The following is a 17,109-nucleotide window of genomic DNA, read 5'->3' as shown; positions in this document are numbered from 1 at the left end:
AATAAATCGGACGGTTCTGAAACAACATTTTTTTTTATTCACACCATCAGTCTATTATTTCCTCCAAAAGCAAAAAAAAAACATGCACTTCTTAACCTCTAAAAAAAACCGTTTCTTTTAAATTTCTTCTTTAAAAACAGTTCCTTTATTTTACATTTTAAATTTTCCCGCTTTGAAATATCCTGAAAAAATACCGTTTAACAGTCTTAATAATGTACATATGTGTATGGTGTGTATGATGATGGCCGATCAGTGTTGTGGTGAACTTAAACCGATCGTGTGGGCAGCAGCGAAAGAAAGAAAATTAAAATAAAACACAAAGAACTTAATATATGTAGGTGAGGTCGAAATCTACTAGATCACAGCTGAAACAAAATAAATACCAAAGATACTTTCTAATTGAGTGGTACAACACTTAACACCTTAAGTCCCGGTCGCATTCTAACAGGCGAACAGTAGCAATAGCGATCTCCTCCACATTATAATGCCAGCACGTCATTGTTCTTCTTTCGAAGAGGTGGAGGGCATCGCTCTCGGTCTTTATCGTTTATCGATTTGCCTATCAAACAGTGTCTTCTCCACCTGTAATCTACTGAGCGCCGAATTTAAACCTGGCTTTCATTAACAGAATCAAACATTGAGAATTAAAAATAAGAGAATTACCATGCTAAAGTTTTAAGTCTAAATAACTATTTATTTTAAATTTTGATTTTTTTGTGATGAAGCTGCAAATTCCACGGCTATCTTATAAATATAAAACCATTTTTTTTAGATTTTGAAATTCCAATTCGTTTAAAAATTAAAGTTAAATTCAGTTTCCTGTCTCGATTTCTCTGTTTTTTTTGTGATGTTTAATATTTAAAACGGATGTACGTCCTAAAAAATCCGACCAACGATAATTTTAATATTTTAACAAAAAAATCCAGATTGCATAAAATAACCCAAAATTTAACCATTTTTGTTCCATTCAGTTTATAAAAATCGCAATTGTGGGCGGATCATTTGTCATGTTAAATAAATAATAAATCGTCCTCTTATCTGAAATTAAATAAGTAGTTTACTTATATATACTTTTCAAGATTGTTGCCAACGCCGATAGCAACCAGGAAATTTCATGTGATTCATAACATCAATATTAATGGTCTGGAACCCATGATGAACAATCAAATAATTAAAAAATTGCGCTTACTAAATTTCTATGCATGGATTTTGTATACCCTTCCAGAAAATATTTCAAATTTACAATTCTACAAAAAAAATTTATTTAAAACATTTTAATTAAAAAATTCTGTTGAAACAGAACTCCACATCCTAATCAGTCGGTTAACCGAAGCCCACCTCCATCTCAAGGAACCAATAATGGACAGTCTTAAATCGGATCAAGGATCGGATATTATAGGGATCAAGATTTTGAAACCAGCTTGAGAACTTTTCGGTCACCCCAATTTGGAACTCAGTGGAATATATTAACATGTACTTAAGAACCTTTTAATTTGCCCAAACATTGCTAAAGGTTACTTTCCTTTTTTATTTTTAGATCAATGGGTATATTTCGAATATCGTTTTTAGCAGCTATTTTGCTAGTCCTGCAAAAAACCAGCGCTGATATTCCCGATTGTAATTTCTTTGACACCGTCGATATTTCGTCAGGTCAAAAGTTCCCCAATGGGTCATATTTATACGAAGATCTACTAATTCCCGCCGAGTTAACGGGAATATATGACTTTAGGATTCTACCGGACGACTCCAAAGAGGAGGTTAAAAGTCACATGAGGGGATGTGTTTGCAAACTGAAGACCTGTGTTAGATTTTGCTGCCCACACGATCACATAATGGTAAATGGAGAGTGCTTCGATGATATGACGGAGAAAGAACTCTTAGACCTCGATCCTTACGTCGACGTGACCCTTGACGATGGGTCAGAGGTCAAAAGGCACTTCAAGAAGGAACTAATCGTTCAATGGGACCTACCGATGCCCTGTGAGGATGGGATGTTCTACCTGGACGATCGAGATGAAATGGATAATTACACACTGTTCGAGGTTTAGTTGCTCAATAATCGGTATCGATGGCAAATTTAATGGAATTTTTTTTTTAGAATGGAACTTTTTATCGCCATTATGACAACGCAATTATGAGCAAGCGAGAATACTGTCTTCAGCATCTTAATTTCTCAGATGGTAATAAAACATTCATACGAATTGCACCACATAACTGCTATATAACACCATCCAGAACATGGCAGACCATCCGTAAGTTGAATGATATACGAGCCGATTTCTCAATGTCAGGCTAACTTTTGTCCTTAGGTTAAATTGCTTTTTCAGAAACTATCAGTAACTTAAAAAGGAAAAACGAATTTAACTTCAGGTTAACCCTAACATGATATTGAGAAATCAGTGTCCTTTTCAGACTTTTAATTTTTTTTAATCCCGTTTCACAGTAATCATCTCATCGCTCGTTTGTATGGTTTTCACGATCAGCGTTTATCTGTACGTTAAAAAGCTACAGAACCTGCACGGCAAGTGCTTCATCTGCTACATGGTCTGTCTCTTCATGGGTTACCTCTTCCTGTTGCTCGACTTGTGGGGATTATCGGTCAGCATCTGCATTACAGCCGGTTTCATGGGTTACTTTTTCGTCATGGCCGCATTCTTTTGGCTTTCGGTCATCAGTCTGCATCTCTGGAATACTTTCAGCGGCACCTCCGGCATGATAAATCGCTTCCTGCCAGAGCATCGGTTTCTGGCCTACAACGCCTACGCCTGGGGAATGGCCTCGGCTTTAACTGCAATTACCTTTCTAGCTGATAAGGTCGTGGAGAATGAGTACTGGAATCCTCGAATGGCCGGCTCAGGCCATTGTTGGATATACAGTAGGTTTCGGTAAATCATTTATAAAGGATTCCGACTTATATTGCCTCTTTTTCAGCTCTGGAGTGGTCAGCCATGCTCTACTTCTATGGACCTATGTTGATACTGATTGTGTTTAACATAGTCATGTTTATTCTGACGGCCGTTCGTATAGTTCGAGTGAAGAAGGACATTCAGAACTTTGCCCACAAGCAAGAGAGAAAGCAGAAGCTAAACTCGGACAAACAAACGTAATACATACTTAGGGGCGATTTCTCAGTGTCAGGTTAAGTGCTGGTTAACTGTAATTAACTGATAACAGTCTTTAAAGACTTGTCATTAACTTTCTGTGACAGATAAATAACCAGAACCTTAACCTTACATTGAGAAATCGTCCTGTTAAACTAAAAGTTTAGTTTATAACTAAAGTATCCTGTTTCCATTTCAGTTACACCTTCTTTTTGCGGCTCTTCATCATCATGGGAATGTCGTGGAGTTTAGAGATAATATCCTACTTGGTGCAATCCCACGAAACTTGGGCAGGAATTTTTAGAGTGGCTGATTACTTTAACTGGTCTCAGGGAATTATAATATTTGTGCTGTTTATTCTAAAGCGCAGCACGCTGAAACTCTTGAGGGATCGGTAAGTAATTTGCAATTCTGCCAACGAGATATACTAATCAGGTTAAATCATTGTCCCTCCGCCTGAGCAGCATTAAGGGTGAGAGTGAGGATGCCCTTGACAGCGAAGAAGAGATTTCGCTAGAGAATACGAAATATGATCGAAATGTTCTGTAATAGGTAATCCGAAAGGAACCCATTTTTTTGTTGGTGTTGGAAAATAGTACTAATAAGCGCTAAATAATATTGCATGTAAGATCGAAAGCGCACTCTAATCCAGCGGGTTTTTATGTTTTGAAACACTTGTTCCCTGGTTTTTTGCTTTTCACTTTAAAGTTATTGTGCTTTATTTTAGCATGGTGTTAGTCTCCTGTCCTCACTTATGTAGCTTCATTTATTTTTGCACGGTTTTAAGTTTTTATTGAGTCCTTATTTTCCTGTTATATACTAGTAATTATGTTTTCTTCCTAGGCACAATCCTAAACCCACGTGGAGTGCCATCAGTACCAGATCAAAAGGAAGTAGGAGCACGGCGGGAGGATCCTTTAACCAATTCACAAGAACACCATCTGATGCATAAATGTCTGCATTTAACCACAATAACTTAATTTATTAACTTTCAGGAGTTAGGTACTTACTTTTTAAGCACTGAATTCCCATAAATTTTTCAGGGTTTTCCACTTACTTAAAATTTAACATGCGGTTGAGAAATCGGCCCTAGAACTATGAAATTGGCGACAGTAAGTTAAGCTAAAAGTAGGTTTTAAACACAAGCTTTTCCCATGTTTTAAGCCATGTTTAATATGGTAATATCGGGAATTATTATTTACTTAACAAAGTTAACAAATGTGCATTTTTAAAATAAAGAAATAACATAGCAGGAATATTAATTTTTTTCCGGTTAAGGGTATACTTTTTTGAACAATATTTACATTATTATTATTTATTGTGAAGTCTTTATGTTCTCACATTAAAGGGAAGTCAAATAAAACATAAGCACGTAGAAATATTTTGCTTAATTTAAATTCATTTGGAATCAGTTAAAATATCAAGTCTTGAAACCATTCGAATTCTTCTACTGTTTCTGAATTTTTGTCTACTCTACATGGTTAAATATTTTTTTAATACGAAACTAATGTAAAATCTTTTTATTAAATCAAAAAGTGGCGCTCGAAAGCTTTCTTTTCAACTAGCTTAGCTTTTCGCCGCAGCTTTCCGACCAAAAATATTGGCGCTACGAGGAAACTGAGCAAAACTGGAGCATCGCAGACGAGTGGATTCAGTGGCAGCGAATTCGGCCAATGAAGAAGTTCACTTGCGGGTCAATCGGGGAACTTGTCGCTCGGGATATATCATATCATAAACCCGACTAGTCGCGCTTATCTAGCCTTTAACTCTGGTCCAGTAAGCACACTAATCACTAAATTTTAATTAACAAAGTAAATTTGTCGAGCGACGGAATTAAAAACTACAATAACTGATACAAATATGGCAAAACAAAGACTGTGTGTGCGGAGGCAATTAAGAAATCCTGAGATCGTTCGGTGGAATGCTCCTCGCTCAAGGTCTTGGCTTCTGGGAATCCGCCCCTTCGTCGAGTTGCGAAATCAGAGGAGCTCCACATGCTTATATGATGGTTATAATGTACAATATATAATGCGACTTTAATGTCTCGCCTCGGCCCACAACAAACAGTCGCGTTGTCTCTTCATGAGTATCGCCAATTGTTTCGTACTGATTTTTTTTAGTTTATTATTGGTGAACCTATATGTTTGTGTACCTGCGTTCAATGCCAAAACCAGTTTTTTGTCTTTTTCTCAAGTTCGCCAAATGACGGCAGCTAAATTTAGGGAATACCTCTCCCGGAATCATTCGTCACACGTTCGTCGTTCGTAAAACATATTAAATGGGATTTTTAATTGAATATTTATTTGTTATTGAGGTGTGTAATGTTCGGGGTTCCATGGTTGGTTCGAACTATACTTGGACTGGTCAAAAAGAAACACAGCTGATTCCAAACACGTCGAGCTGTGTTTTAATTTTTACTTAATATATCCGTAGCTCTACGTGCTAATGCCTTGTTTCCCACTTTGAAGACGTGGGTTTTGGAAGCTTCCTTTTGATGACTTAAATCTGCCGTTGCATTTATTTTTATATAAACAAAAAAAGTAGCATTCAGAAGATTGAAAACGATAAGGTAGTTGGATAACTTTTATTGGATCACACTATAACCAAGTTCCCTAGATCAGAGATCAATTAAAGCTTATACTGAAAATAATAAATAGTTCATATAAATATGGGTAATATAAACGTATTAATGTGCATGATAAAATTTTGTATTATTTTAATCACGGTAGAAAATATTTAATACAATGTTAGTCATTAAATCAAAGAAGTATCGAGGTGTGCCCAATGCAAGAGAGGCGTGTGTCCGCACATTTGCACATTTTAAGTCTTAAAAGTAACGCAAATGATAAAAATATTTTTAAATTGAATCTAAAATCTTTGGAATTACTACTTGTTTATTTAGCAGTGTAGGATCTCCTTACTAAGAATACAGTAAGTTCCATCTCTGCATTCTTCCGCCAAATCACTCGATCAAAACAAAAGAGAAATCTCGCTGGAATGTTTGAAATGAGAGGGAGAACTTCAGTGGTCTACAAAAAAGCTGCTCTGGCGCCCCTGCTAATTAATTTGTAAACTAAATAACTTGAGTCATCACCCGTGTTTCCCCCGGGGGCCACTACTCTACTTCACCACTCCACCACTCAAGAAGTCCATTCATCGTCCGGTAATTGTTTTGTTTGCCCTCAGACACAATCGAGCCACTGTTGGCACTCGATCAAATTTCGTATTGTTCGGCGCTTTGTTTTGCCTGCCTTTCAATTAGCGCAACAGTTGGCGAGCGAAAAGCACTCGGGGGCGGTTAACAGACCCGAAACATGGCTCTGGTATAGGTCTGTTAAGTGGTTCCTTGAGTATTTTTCGCCATAGCTCCGCAGTTCACCTCAAGACGTCGCTGGCTGTGGGTGCTACTAACTCAGTCGGTCGGAAGTCGAAAAACTCTATACAAAAATATCCGCTAGCTATATCATTATATCGGTATATCGGAATTACGAATGTCAATGTTAATTAACTCGTAAGCTAGCGTGTGATTTTGCCGGTGTCTAAAAAACCGAACTACTATCATAACCGGTTCGCGTGTGTTCGAGTGCTAACACCCACTTCTCAGGGAATTCCCCATTCCCCATATGATATTGTGAAAAAGAGACGCGTTTTATCAACTCATTTTATGGATATGAGGATCTGTTGATTTCTTGAGAAACGTTTATGTGGTTACCTGCCTTGAGCCGCAGACTCTTCCCAGTTAAAATTTGCATAAGTAAACCTGATAAAAAGCAAACACACAACTCGTAACGCAAGTCGAATTTAAAACCGAAACCATGTTTCGTTGAAGCGCTTTTTGCAAGGCGACAAAAAGCCCATAAACCCCAAAAGACTCTCATCACAGAGGTTCGACGGTTTTTGTTTACCCCATCTTTCTATACGTGGTCAGTGTTTTTTAGTTACTGATGTACTGAAGTTCCCAACTAATCTATAACTAGAAAGTGAGCGAACTAAAACAACAACAGCAACAGGAAAAACTTTGTTGATCAGCAAACAACTTTAAGTTGCTCACATCATTCATCACCTGAAGTGTCTAAGTAAGTTGCATGCCATTAACTACTGGGATCAGAAATGGAATATTATTCGAAACCCTTCCGCGTTTTGTTTAAAAGAATGAACTGAAATCTCTTATGGTGATAATGCACACAGAAAATTAAGATCAATTTGATATTAAAATGTTCTTTCTTTGATATTATAGAAATCTTTCCAAGAATATTTGTATTTGTATTTGTATATTTGTAGTATCTATTTTTATATAAATAATATCAAATTGAGAAAAATTAATATCAAGATGTTTTTTTCTGTTTGCACGATAATTTATTGTAATATTATGCAATTATAAAAAGGTTTTCCTGACTCCGTTGATAAGTTTCGCACTTGTAGAAAGAAAAGTGTGCAAACTGATGGCCATAAAAAAGTAATGGCAATCGAAGTTTCCTGATTAGAAAATCAAAGCTGAGAACTGCTAATTTCATGACAAATACCAAATGACGGCTGGTTAGTGTTTAGCCAACTGTTCCCACCCGATGCACTTTTATTGAGTCACTGAGAAAATGGTTATTGTAGCGAAATGGCCATATACACCCCCTTTCAAAGGCCGCACCTTGGTACAATCCAATCCAATCCAATCAGACCTGAACTGTTTCTTTCGATTCAGAATTCGATTTTGTTAAATGTTGTTTACACTTTCGCACATTTGGCTGGGAATTGTTGTTGAAACATCTTGGGAATATTGTTTATTGTTTGCTTTGAGGTCTGTTTATTTCGCTACAATTTTTTCCAACCTCCTGAGTATTAGATAAAAATATATCATAAGCACATATATTGCATCCTTCTCAGGAATATTATCTAAATAGATAGATACACAAATATATTACACGTTTAAAAGTGGGGCAGGGTCTTAAGTATTATCACGCACATTAGTTTAGGTTTTTGGGGTGGGGCACTTTTTCTTTTCCCGCTGTGCATTTATTTCCACGATAAGCCAAGTGCATGTAGCAATTAATTAGTGGAATGATTTTCAAGTTGTAGTAGTCTTTCTAGTGTGTTTTTACAGCTGGCCTTTCTGCCTCACAAGGGATCATAACTAACGCAATTTAAGACATTTAGGGCTCCCTTAATGTCATTTCTTCCACTAGTTAACACTCCATAAACCATTTAATGTTTATATCTTACGTAGAAAAGTCTAAATATATAAAATGAGTAACCACTGGCAGGGATTTCTCTTTCTCCAAATGAGTTTTAGATAGCGCCTGCCAAAAGTATTTATGGGATCGATCAATTAGTTAGTTCGTTTTAAGAACCATAATCGATTCTTATTCTGTGGATGGGATTAGGTATTTAGGTAATCTTTAAATAGAAACGAATAAGATAAAATATTTATGAATTATGCAATTTTAGGGGGATTTTTTTTAGGTATTCAAATGGCTTTTGCCAAAGTTTTGTTAGAAAATAGAAAACACTATTTAAGTAATATTTAATTATAGGGGATTATATTCTTTAATGACTTTGGCCAAAGCTTTTATAGGAAAAATAAATTAAATTCTAGGGGATTTTTTTAGGAATTCACAATTTTATAATGGTCTTTCATTAAAAGTGAAGAGCGCCAACGGACATCCATGATGACGGGCCATATATCTTTTAATGTCTCGAGATCTCCAATTCCCCGTGAATGGGATCTGTCGATCAATTCTCTTCTCATTTTACCCCCCGGGAAAAAAACTAAGTTGTCAGTGGAATAATATTTGGCGAACTTGCACCCGCCCACTCTAATGGCAATCAATTGATAGAACCGCCCGCCTTTGTTTGCAATCCACATCATCAGCATCGGGGGGTCTAAAAATACTCCAGTTGGAATTTTCTCACGAAATATATTCGAGCCCAGCAAGCGCAAAGCAAACCCGTCAATGGGTTGGCTATTAAAAATTTGTTTGCCAAGTGTTTGTTTGCAGGGGAAATAAAAAACACTGGACCCAGTGTAATCGCTGCTTATCTAGGGGAGAATGGAGAACCGACTGTCGAGAACTGAAAAGCGAAAAACTCACCGCAGCTCACCACAGTTCCACTTCTGCCGTTGTGGTGACTTTTAATCATGGGCTCTTCGCACGGCAGAGTCTCCTGCCTTTTTAGCGATTAGTTCCTCTTCTGATACGGACTGAAAACCGCGTTGCCCTCCGGAAAGATAATGGGCATTATATATATGAGAAGTAATTCCAGTGCTTTTGAGGCATACGTGATAAGCACTAAAAGTGGTTAAAAAAAACAAAAAACATCAGCATAAAAAAACCCAAAAACCAAAAGACAGTTTGTATAAAAACTGAATGCGGATAAAAACAATATACAGATTATAATTTATGTGAGTTGAGTTCACTTGAGTTTGAGTTTTCAATCGAGTTCCGTGTGTGTAAAGTTTGTTTTGTTCGGTCATTTTCGATTTTAATATGTGGATGGTGTCGTAGTTTATATTGCGTATACGCCTTGTGACCGATAAATCTTCTTGGGGGTTTAATGCCCTGGCTTCTTCGGCCAAAGGTAATGGGATTTTAATGCCTTGGATGACTCAGTTCCTCCATTACTCACACCTCCCACATCCTGACCATGGACAATCCCCCAACTGTCATAATCAACCAGATAATAACCGAGTCCCAGACCAAAAACCTAAGGAGTCGAATTGCCGAGCATCTGTAAGTAATAGTCGGTAAAATCATAGAAATGGCTCACATTTTTAACTGGAACTGGGGATCCAAATCGATTCGATAAGTCGCTCGCGGAACATTCTACCCATAGGTATATGAATACCTCTGTATTAATAAACAAGAAAGTCATACTCCTTTGTCAGACATTAGCAGGCGTCGTTGGCCAATAGACTTTATCTTATCGGTTACCGACCACAAATAAGACATTTTATACGAGTCGACTGCGAAAACATATCAACAGTTGCCCTTTCATATTCCGATTCAAATTTGTGCTTATGAAGTAATAATAAATAAATAAAAAACAAGAGGTAAAATAGCCGGTACTTAGCTAAAGGGAGTGCGAGGGAGATGAAGTTATGCTAGCAGTAAATCTACTGCTTGCACTGCTTGCAATCTTTTATTTGCTCATAACTTTAGAACGAATGGTTCGATTTAAAAATGTTCTTCTACATTTCGATAGATATTAATAAAAACAACAAAATGACATTTTCACTTTTAAAAAATCTGTATTACTTCCAATATTATATTATCTAGTTATTTTCAAACCTCAAAACTGCTACTTAAAATTATTTTTTCCACTTATTAAGGTGGGATATATATTCGTAAACAATCCCTGCTTGGCATTCCTGATTCAGATCAATCCTATTTGGCATTCCTAGAATCACTTTCCCATCATTACGATAGCGCCATCAATCAAACAATATAAGCCTCGATCAAAATATTTAATCGTTCCGTTCGCTGATATTACGACTTCTCTAGAACTGGGAGGAAATCGTTTGGAGAAGTCGAATCAAACAATTCAACCTGAATAAGTGCTTGGCCAATCAAAATATAAATACACAAAAAATCGTAAACCGCAAAAAGAGATTTTAAAGAAATATTGCTTTTATCAAACCGATGCCAAATAATTTTTGGCACACTTCGGGGGAAGAAAAATTCAGGGGAAATAATTTCGAAAAAGCGTATAGATCGCAGGCCATAATTCAATTTTATGGGCAATTGTTTTCATGATTTTAATGTTCCGCATGCTTTGATTATTTTTCAAACATCCGCAGCACCACTTTTTCGCACTCTCAATGTGCGGCGGGTATATCTATATATATCTGCTGAAATTCCCCGATTAATTATGCTAATTTTTGTATAGCAAGATAAGTGCCAGTATCCATTTTCCCCATTAGCCAACTATATATGGAGTTTAATGTGTTTGTCCTTCTCCCCCTCCCTTTCCAACTCCCATCCAATTGCCTTTCATCATAAATTCAGGCTAATTTCGTGGCCCACACACAGGTCTCCTCCACTGAAGGCAAACAATCAGCGGATCAATGAATTAGGTGGTCCCCGCAGGCTAATGATGCATGATAAGATAGCGCGGAGTGGTATAACTTTCAGTTCGCAGGGCTAATAAATTTATGGACGGGCTGGCGCGCTCGTTAGGAGTGCTTAAAAAGTGGGCAGATCGGGATTGGAGCAGGGTTTTTGGGGGGAGAATATGTCAGCGATATTGACAGACGGACGGCAGTTACTATCAATTTAACACGATTCCATAAATGTTTGCTCGTCTGCACTCCCTGCGTGTGCCTGACCTTATGATTGATGCCCCACGGAGACCGCAGTTCCTAGGTTACCAAGTTCCGCCCCCCGGGACTCGTTGGCTGCTAATTGCCTGTGACGCTATCCAATTTCCCCCCGGTTTTAGTCCTTCGAACAACCTGTTGTCTGCGTGGATGATTCACTACTTTCGCCCACTGATGAGTCCTTTTTATAAGGGGCTCCATTGCCCAAATTAGTGACCTCCTCGCCTAGCTAAACATTTAACGACTAACTAATCGGTAAATAGAAATTAATTGGTGGCTTCATTTGGCACGAGTTACTTGCTTCTTACGTATAATGTCATTCTTCGCTTACTTTAATAACTATATTTTACTGTAGGTATAATATTAAAGATCGTAATAATTCCTACAGTTTACGACCTAATAAGATGCACTTTGTTATTTCATTTATATACCTACTTTTCTACTTCATTACATTTTCTTAGTACCTGTAAATGAAGAAGATGAAAATGTATTTTTACAAAACTTTTGTTACAAATTTTATAAAGTTCCCAAAATTTTAATTTTTGGTGACCCCGAATTTTAAAAATTTTGGGGGTAGTGAGGTAAAATAAAAATTTACAAACGAATTTTAAGGAGTATTCAATTTGGGAAAACAATATTTGAAATAAACTAAATTTATCACAAAATGATAAAAAAAAATTAAGAAAAGTTTAAAAAAATCGTATAATCAGGTCACTTGTAATAATGAAGTATAGTAATATTTTAAATTCATTATATAGTAATATTTCGAATAAATAAAAGTGTTTAATAAATTCAAAAATAATCCTAATACACTTTTCTCTCCCCAGAACCTCCATCATGTCTAAGAAGATCCAGCATCGAGGTGGATCCCTGTACTGTGGAGTCACTCTGCTGGGAATCCTGTGCCTAGTGGTCTTCCGACTGATTCCTGGAATCCCTTTCGGCGCTTACGTAATGGCCGAGAGGGATCACTATCACACCATAGATGATCCCAATGTGCCGTGCAATTTCTACGACACGGTCAACTTGACGGGTCACATGAAATTCGCGAACGGAAGCTACGACTACTATGGCACTATAGTGCCCGCCGACATGATCGGAACGTACGACTATATCCACAGATCGCTAACGGAGCGAATTGAGGTGCCGCAGCACGTGCGAGGATGTGTCTGCAAGCTGAAGTCCTGTTTGAACATCTGCTGCCCGTGGAAGCATGTCTTCAGTTCCAAGACAGATGGATGCATCTTGGACCACATGGACAATCGCACTTGGCCAGATCCGCCGATGCTCAATGTGACGTTCCGCAACCAAAGTGAGCTATTGGTCAACATGTTCCATCAGTTTGCGATCCAGAGTTTTCGTCCCTGCCCCAAGATGTTCTCGCTGCAGCCGGACATCAACTACTGGGATAACTATGCGATTTTCGAGAACGGCTCCATGTTGCGAGTTGATGATGGTCTGATTATCCGGAAGAATGAGTTCTGCCTGGTGCCGGCCTATGTCAACGAATCGGACCTCTTCTACACAATTCGGCCGGCCAACTGCGAGATGCAGGACGACCGGGGCACAGTGAAGCTTATTAATGCCTATGGTAAGTGGTTGTGGCTCACGGGAAAGGCAGTTTCTCTGCCGCTGCGCTGCCAGTGTTTCGACGCACACGTACGCTGTAAAGCAGTAAAACGTGTGTGGTGCTTTTGCTGACCACCACTGCTCTAAACGATGTATCAGCTAAGTATCTACTAGACTGCCGATGCATTGTTTACTAGGAAAGATCGCCGAGCTACTTGTAAACAATGCAGCAGTAACATGAAGTCATTTATACGAGGATGCTGCATCGTTCTAAGCTGGTTCCAAACGGTGCATAAGCTGCATGTAAAAACCATTGTGATGCATCGTTTAGGAACTGCTTACGTTTTTTTTTATAAGTTTTTCTAATAATTCCACTTTTATCTTCTCCCCCGCAGCCATGCTCTTCTCCATCCCCTTCATGATGCTGACCATAGCAGTTTACCTATTGATTCCCGAGCTCCGCAACCAGCATGGCAAGAGTTTGGTCTGCTATTTGGTGGGCCTGTCCGTCGGCTACACTGCACTGTGCTACGTTCAACTGTACAAAATCGATGCTACGAGCACAGAGTGCGTGGTTCTCGGATACACGGCGTATTACTTCTTCATGGGTGCCTACCTGTGGCTGAGTGTCATTAGCTTTGACTTGTGGCACAATTTCCGAGGTACCAGAGGAATCAACAGGTTCCAGGAGAACAGGCGCTTCCTCTTCTATTCGCTGTATGCTTGGGGAATTGCCGTTGCCTTCTTGGCCTTCACCTATACCGCTCAGGAATTAACCCATTGGCCACCATATCTAAAGCCGGGAATTGGCGATGGAACATATTGCTGGCTGGATATGACCAACTGGTCGGCCATGATCTATTTCTACGGTCCCATTATGGCGATCGTGGTGGCGAATACTATTATGTTTATAATGACGGCGATCAAGATTCACGGTGTGCAGCGGGAGATGGCCAGGATAATTGCCAGTGAGAACAGCACCAAGAATCTGCGCACCGAGAAGGACAAGTGAGTTTCTGCAGTTTTTTCCAATCAACTTCTCATTAGAAAAATTCTTCGTCGTGGTGTTTATTCCAATATCAGATTTGGCCTGTTTCTGCGTCTCTTCCTCATCATGGGCATCACCTGGTTATCAGAACTCGTCTCGTTCTTCGTGGGCAGCGATAAGGAGTGGTCGAAGCTCTTCTACATCTCGGATCTGGCCAACGCCATGCAGGGCTTCCTCATCTTTATGCTGTTCGTGATGAAGAAGAAGGTCAAGCACTTGATCACAAACAGGTATGTGTTGCTTCGAGTTCAGAGTTTCGAGTTCTGTTTTGTCCCGCCTTAATTTGGCGTTTGTCCATTCACCCCGAACCGTGTGTCTACTGTCCTCCACATCGAATCTGTAACCCCGAACATTCTCTCAGAACGATACGGGTGCGAAGTCTGCGGCAGACTGAGAGCGTTACGATGGGCCCGACTTCGTTCTCCATGCGACAGCGTTTCATGGACGCCTCCAACCAGATCCGCAAGCTGGTGGTGATCCGCAACGCCTTCGCCAATGGCTCCACAAGCGGCATTCACTCCCACGAAGTCTGAATTGATCCAGTCGATTGCAGTAAGCAGGCTCTAGATTCTGCTCGATTGTTGTGGCCTTCGACTAACCCGCTCCTAAATTTAGAATATTAGCTGACGTAGCGATCCTTGAATCTCTATTATATTGACAATCGATTTATCGATCAGTGTTTGCCAGAAGCTTGAAAAATATCGGATTTATCGATATTTTCGATATTATTTTTTATCAATTTATGTTATCTAGTTATAATTTTTATAGATTTTACTTTTCTTTCCTTGAAAACATAGACATCATCGATGCGATATTGTGAAAACATCGATATTATCGATACAATATTTTGAAAACATCAAAAATATCGAAATTTTTCAAGCTATAAGAGAAAGTTGTGCTGGCAAACACTGGTTTAGATAGAAACGAACGAAGAGATTTCAGGATTAAGACACAACTCAGCCTCACAGCCTCTGATTATCTTTATGTTGTACTTATTATTTCGTTGTCAGACCGCTTTCGATAGTGCTTAAGCGCAAGCTCAACTCTAACTCTAAACCCAACACTGACAGCCAACACAGCCCCGAATCTCCAGCCGCCTAGGCTGGGCCAAATAACCTAGTCAAAACTAAGCCCAAGCCCCAAGAACCAAAACCAAATCGAAATCCGTCCATTATGCATCGCGTATATGTAGCTACTAAACAGTAAACAGCCATATCTAAGTGCCCTGATCTAAACACCAACTTATGTTTGCATCTACAATGTGTGTTCATATATGTGCATGTGTCCCAACATCTCAACATCAATGTGATCATCATTGTCCGCCACTGAAGACTGCTGGAGAAGAAACGCTCGAATGGTTTGAGCTCGAACACCACCTCGACTTCCATCACCTCTGACTCGAATGTGCTGCCGAAAAAGCTGCACCTAAAGGCTGTGGACAGGGTAGCAGGTGGTAAGACCCCTGAACCTAATCCTATGCCAAAGGTATCGATCTAATCGAAAAGGTCAAAAAGGTAAAACTGGAGTTTAGAAGAGTAGCTAACGTACGTAGTTGAAAGATACTGACTAACCCCCTAATCATACTGACTTTTTACTTTTGTATATTGGTGGAGGTAAACCCTTTTCTCTATTTGTGTGCTTTTCCCCCTCCGACTAAAAAAAACACTCAACCGAACCAATTCTAATCAGATTTACCGCCATTGTCTATTCCACGCTGCCCACGCAATGGACGTCATGACCACTCCACAACTCGAAACATCAGATGCTCGAGTGTTCGCGATGGCAGTAATCAACGTCAGAGTCAGTACTCCACGAAGACCACGTCGAGCAGCGTGGCCAATCTGTCGCTGCACGAGAAGCCGTCGGTGGAGAAGCCTCTCGTGGATCCCCAAAGAACCACCATCTTTCGCTGAGCACTCAACTTGGGCCACCGAGCATCGAATAGTCTACTACACTGGGAAGTGTGTTCCAGAACAGGGAGGATTAATCCTTTCTGTAAATATGGAACACCCTGATTCTGGAGCATATCTACCAGATTGCGCAGCAGCAGCCATATAAGGATAGAACTTTATGAAAGACACTACTATAAGATAGAAAGTCCCTATCCCCCCAAAACCACGAACCATCCTTATCCATTTCTCTCTTTTTTAAATGTCACGTGACCACGAACAACCTGATTAGTTGTATAAGAACGCTTTGCAAGGCCATATCTATAGTATTTATGCCTATGAAATTATAAAACACCTGCTGAGGATCAAATTTTGTACTACTCCATTAGTCGTAAGTCCAAGATAAAAACCACCAGCATACACAATACATTATATAGATAGATGTGCCTTGTTGAAATTGAGATTTCTATTGTTTGTTATTTGTATTGCTCTCTTTGCATATACGTACCATTCTCCATATCTGCATTATCTCCACTAATGTTATAAAATACAACGATTATATTTGTATTTCAAGCTTAATAAAGCCAAAGATAAAAGTGAAAGAAAACTGTTTTTTTCCTTAGCCAATTGACATCTGTCTTTTAATGACAGGAAATACATTACTCATAAATTCACAGACTGTGGTGACTTAATTGTGAAATACGTTTAGCCAAGAAACACTCCATTCTCCAGTCGATTTTAGCTTAGACTTCTTTGAGTTAGAGATAGCAGGATTTTACATTATAATATCTAATTTAAATGGGTTTATTCCGTTCTGCAATTTTAATAGTCTTTAAATATGTTTCAAGATCGTAAACGATATTTAGCTAGTACACACACCTCCAGTAAGACTGTCTTTTTATAGTCTGGACATTTACCTTTTTAAAGTTTTCTAAATTTCGAAAAGCAAAGCTTTGCCTAGATCTTTTGATCTTGAATTTTGGTATTATGATATATTTTTTAACAGTTACAAATAAGAAAATTAACAAAATATTAAATTAATTTAACCTTTTTATCAAGTCTAGGATTTAGCACCTTAGTTTTAAAAATTGCTAGAATAGCTAAAGCCACAACACTGGTGCCTATCAAAAAATAAATTTTGAATGTGCCAGTCGCGCTGGTTGAGATTCCACGGTGGACTTATGTGGAGAGGGA

General features: G+C 38.7%; 2 protein-coding genes and 1 long non-coding RNA gene across 14 annotated transcripts; 2 read left to right on the top strand and 1 right to left on the bottom strand.

The window, feature by feature from the left end:
* Positions 1 to 235: 235 nt before the first annotated feature.
* Positions 236 to 4,422, top strand: mth (methuselah). 5 transcript variants are annotated; one of them, XM_070215771.1, is made up of 9 exons: positions 236 to 338; positions 1,301 to 1,473; positions 1,538 to 2,042; positions 2,099 to 2,252; positions 2,444 to 2,875; positions 2,932 to 3,103; positions 3,301 to 3,495; positions 3,566 to 3,653; positions 3,945 to 4,413. In XM_070215771.1, the coding sequence occupies exons 3-8, from the start codon at positions 1,542 to 1,544 to the stop codon at positions 3,648 to 3,650; spliced, it is 1,539 nt and encodes a 512-aa protein (XP_070071872.1). In that variant the 5' UTR covers positions 236 to 338; positions 1,301 to 1,473; positions 1,538 to 1,541; the 3' UTR covers positions 3,651 to 3,653; positions 3,945 to 4,413. The 5 variants fall into 5 exon arrangements, with proteins under 5 accessions (XP_070071872.1, XP_070071868.1, XP_070071869.1 ...); XM_070215767.1 differs by lacking the exon at positions 3,566 to 3,653 and having other exon boundaries at positions 3,945 to 4,419; XM_070215769.1 differs by lacking the exon at positions 3,566 to 3,653 and having other exon boundaries at positions 243 to 334; positions 3,945 to 4,419.
* A 285-nt stretch (positions 4,423 to 4,707) lies between these two features.
* mthl10 (methuselah-like 10) lies at positions 4,708 to 16,522 on the top strand. 6 transcript variants are annotated; one of them, XM_070215766.1, is made up of 6 exons: positions 4,708 to 4,877; positions 12,237 to 13,000; positions 13,374 to 13,986; positions 14,062 to 14,256; positions 14,388 to 14,578; positions 15,789 to 15,925. In XM_070215766.1, the coding sequence occupies exons 2-5, from the start codon at positions 12,247 to 12,249 to the stop codon at positions 14,557 to 14,559; spliced, it is 1,734 nt and encodes a 577-aa protein (XP_070071867.1). In that variant the 5' UTR covers positions 4,708 to 4,877; positions 12,237 to 12,246; the 3' UTR covers positions 14,560 to 14,578; positions 15,789 to 15,925. The 6 variants fall into 6 exon arrangements, with proteins under 6 accessions (XP_070071867.1, XP_017011321.2, XP_070071863.1 ...); XM_017155832.3 differs by lacking the exon at positions 4,708 to 4,877 and adding an exon at positions 6,488 to 7,177; XM_070215762.1 differs by lacking the exon at positions 4,708 to 4,877 and adding an exon at positions 9,561 to 9,823.
* LOC138913162 (uncharacterized) lies at positions 8,448 to 16,550 on the bottom strand. Of its 3 annotated transcripts, none has more exons than XR_011418805.1 (3): positions 16,424 to 16,550; positions 9,185 to 9,382; positions 8,448 to 9,132 (listed from the first exon to the last, which is right to left on the bottom strand). It is a non-coding gene; the product is annotated as an uncharacterized lncRNA (long non-coding RNA). The 3 variants fall into 3 exon arrangements; XR_011418806.1 differs by having other exon boundaries at positions 9,195 to 9,382; XR_011418804.1 differs by having other exon boundaries at positions 8,449 to 9,124.
* Positions 16,551 to 17,109: the final 559 nt, after the last annotated feature.

This window comes from Drosophila takahashii, chromosome 3L (genome assembly GCF_030179915.1).
Source record: "Drosophila takahashii strain IR98-3 E-12201 chromosome 3L, DtakHiC1v2, whole genome shotgun sequence".
Taxonomy (NCBI): domain Eukaryota; kingdom Metazoa; phylum Arthropoda; class Insecta; order Diptera; family Drosophilidae; genus Drosophila; species Drosophila takahashii.
The sequence above is the reverse complement of the archived record's forward strand: the minus strand, read 5'-3'. Positions and strand labels throughout refer to the sequence as shown.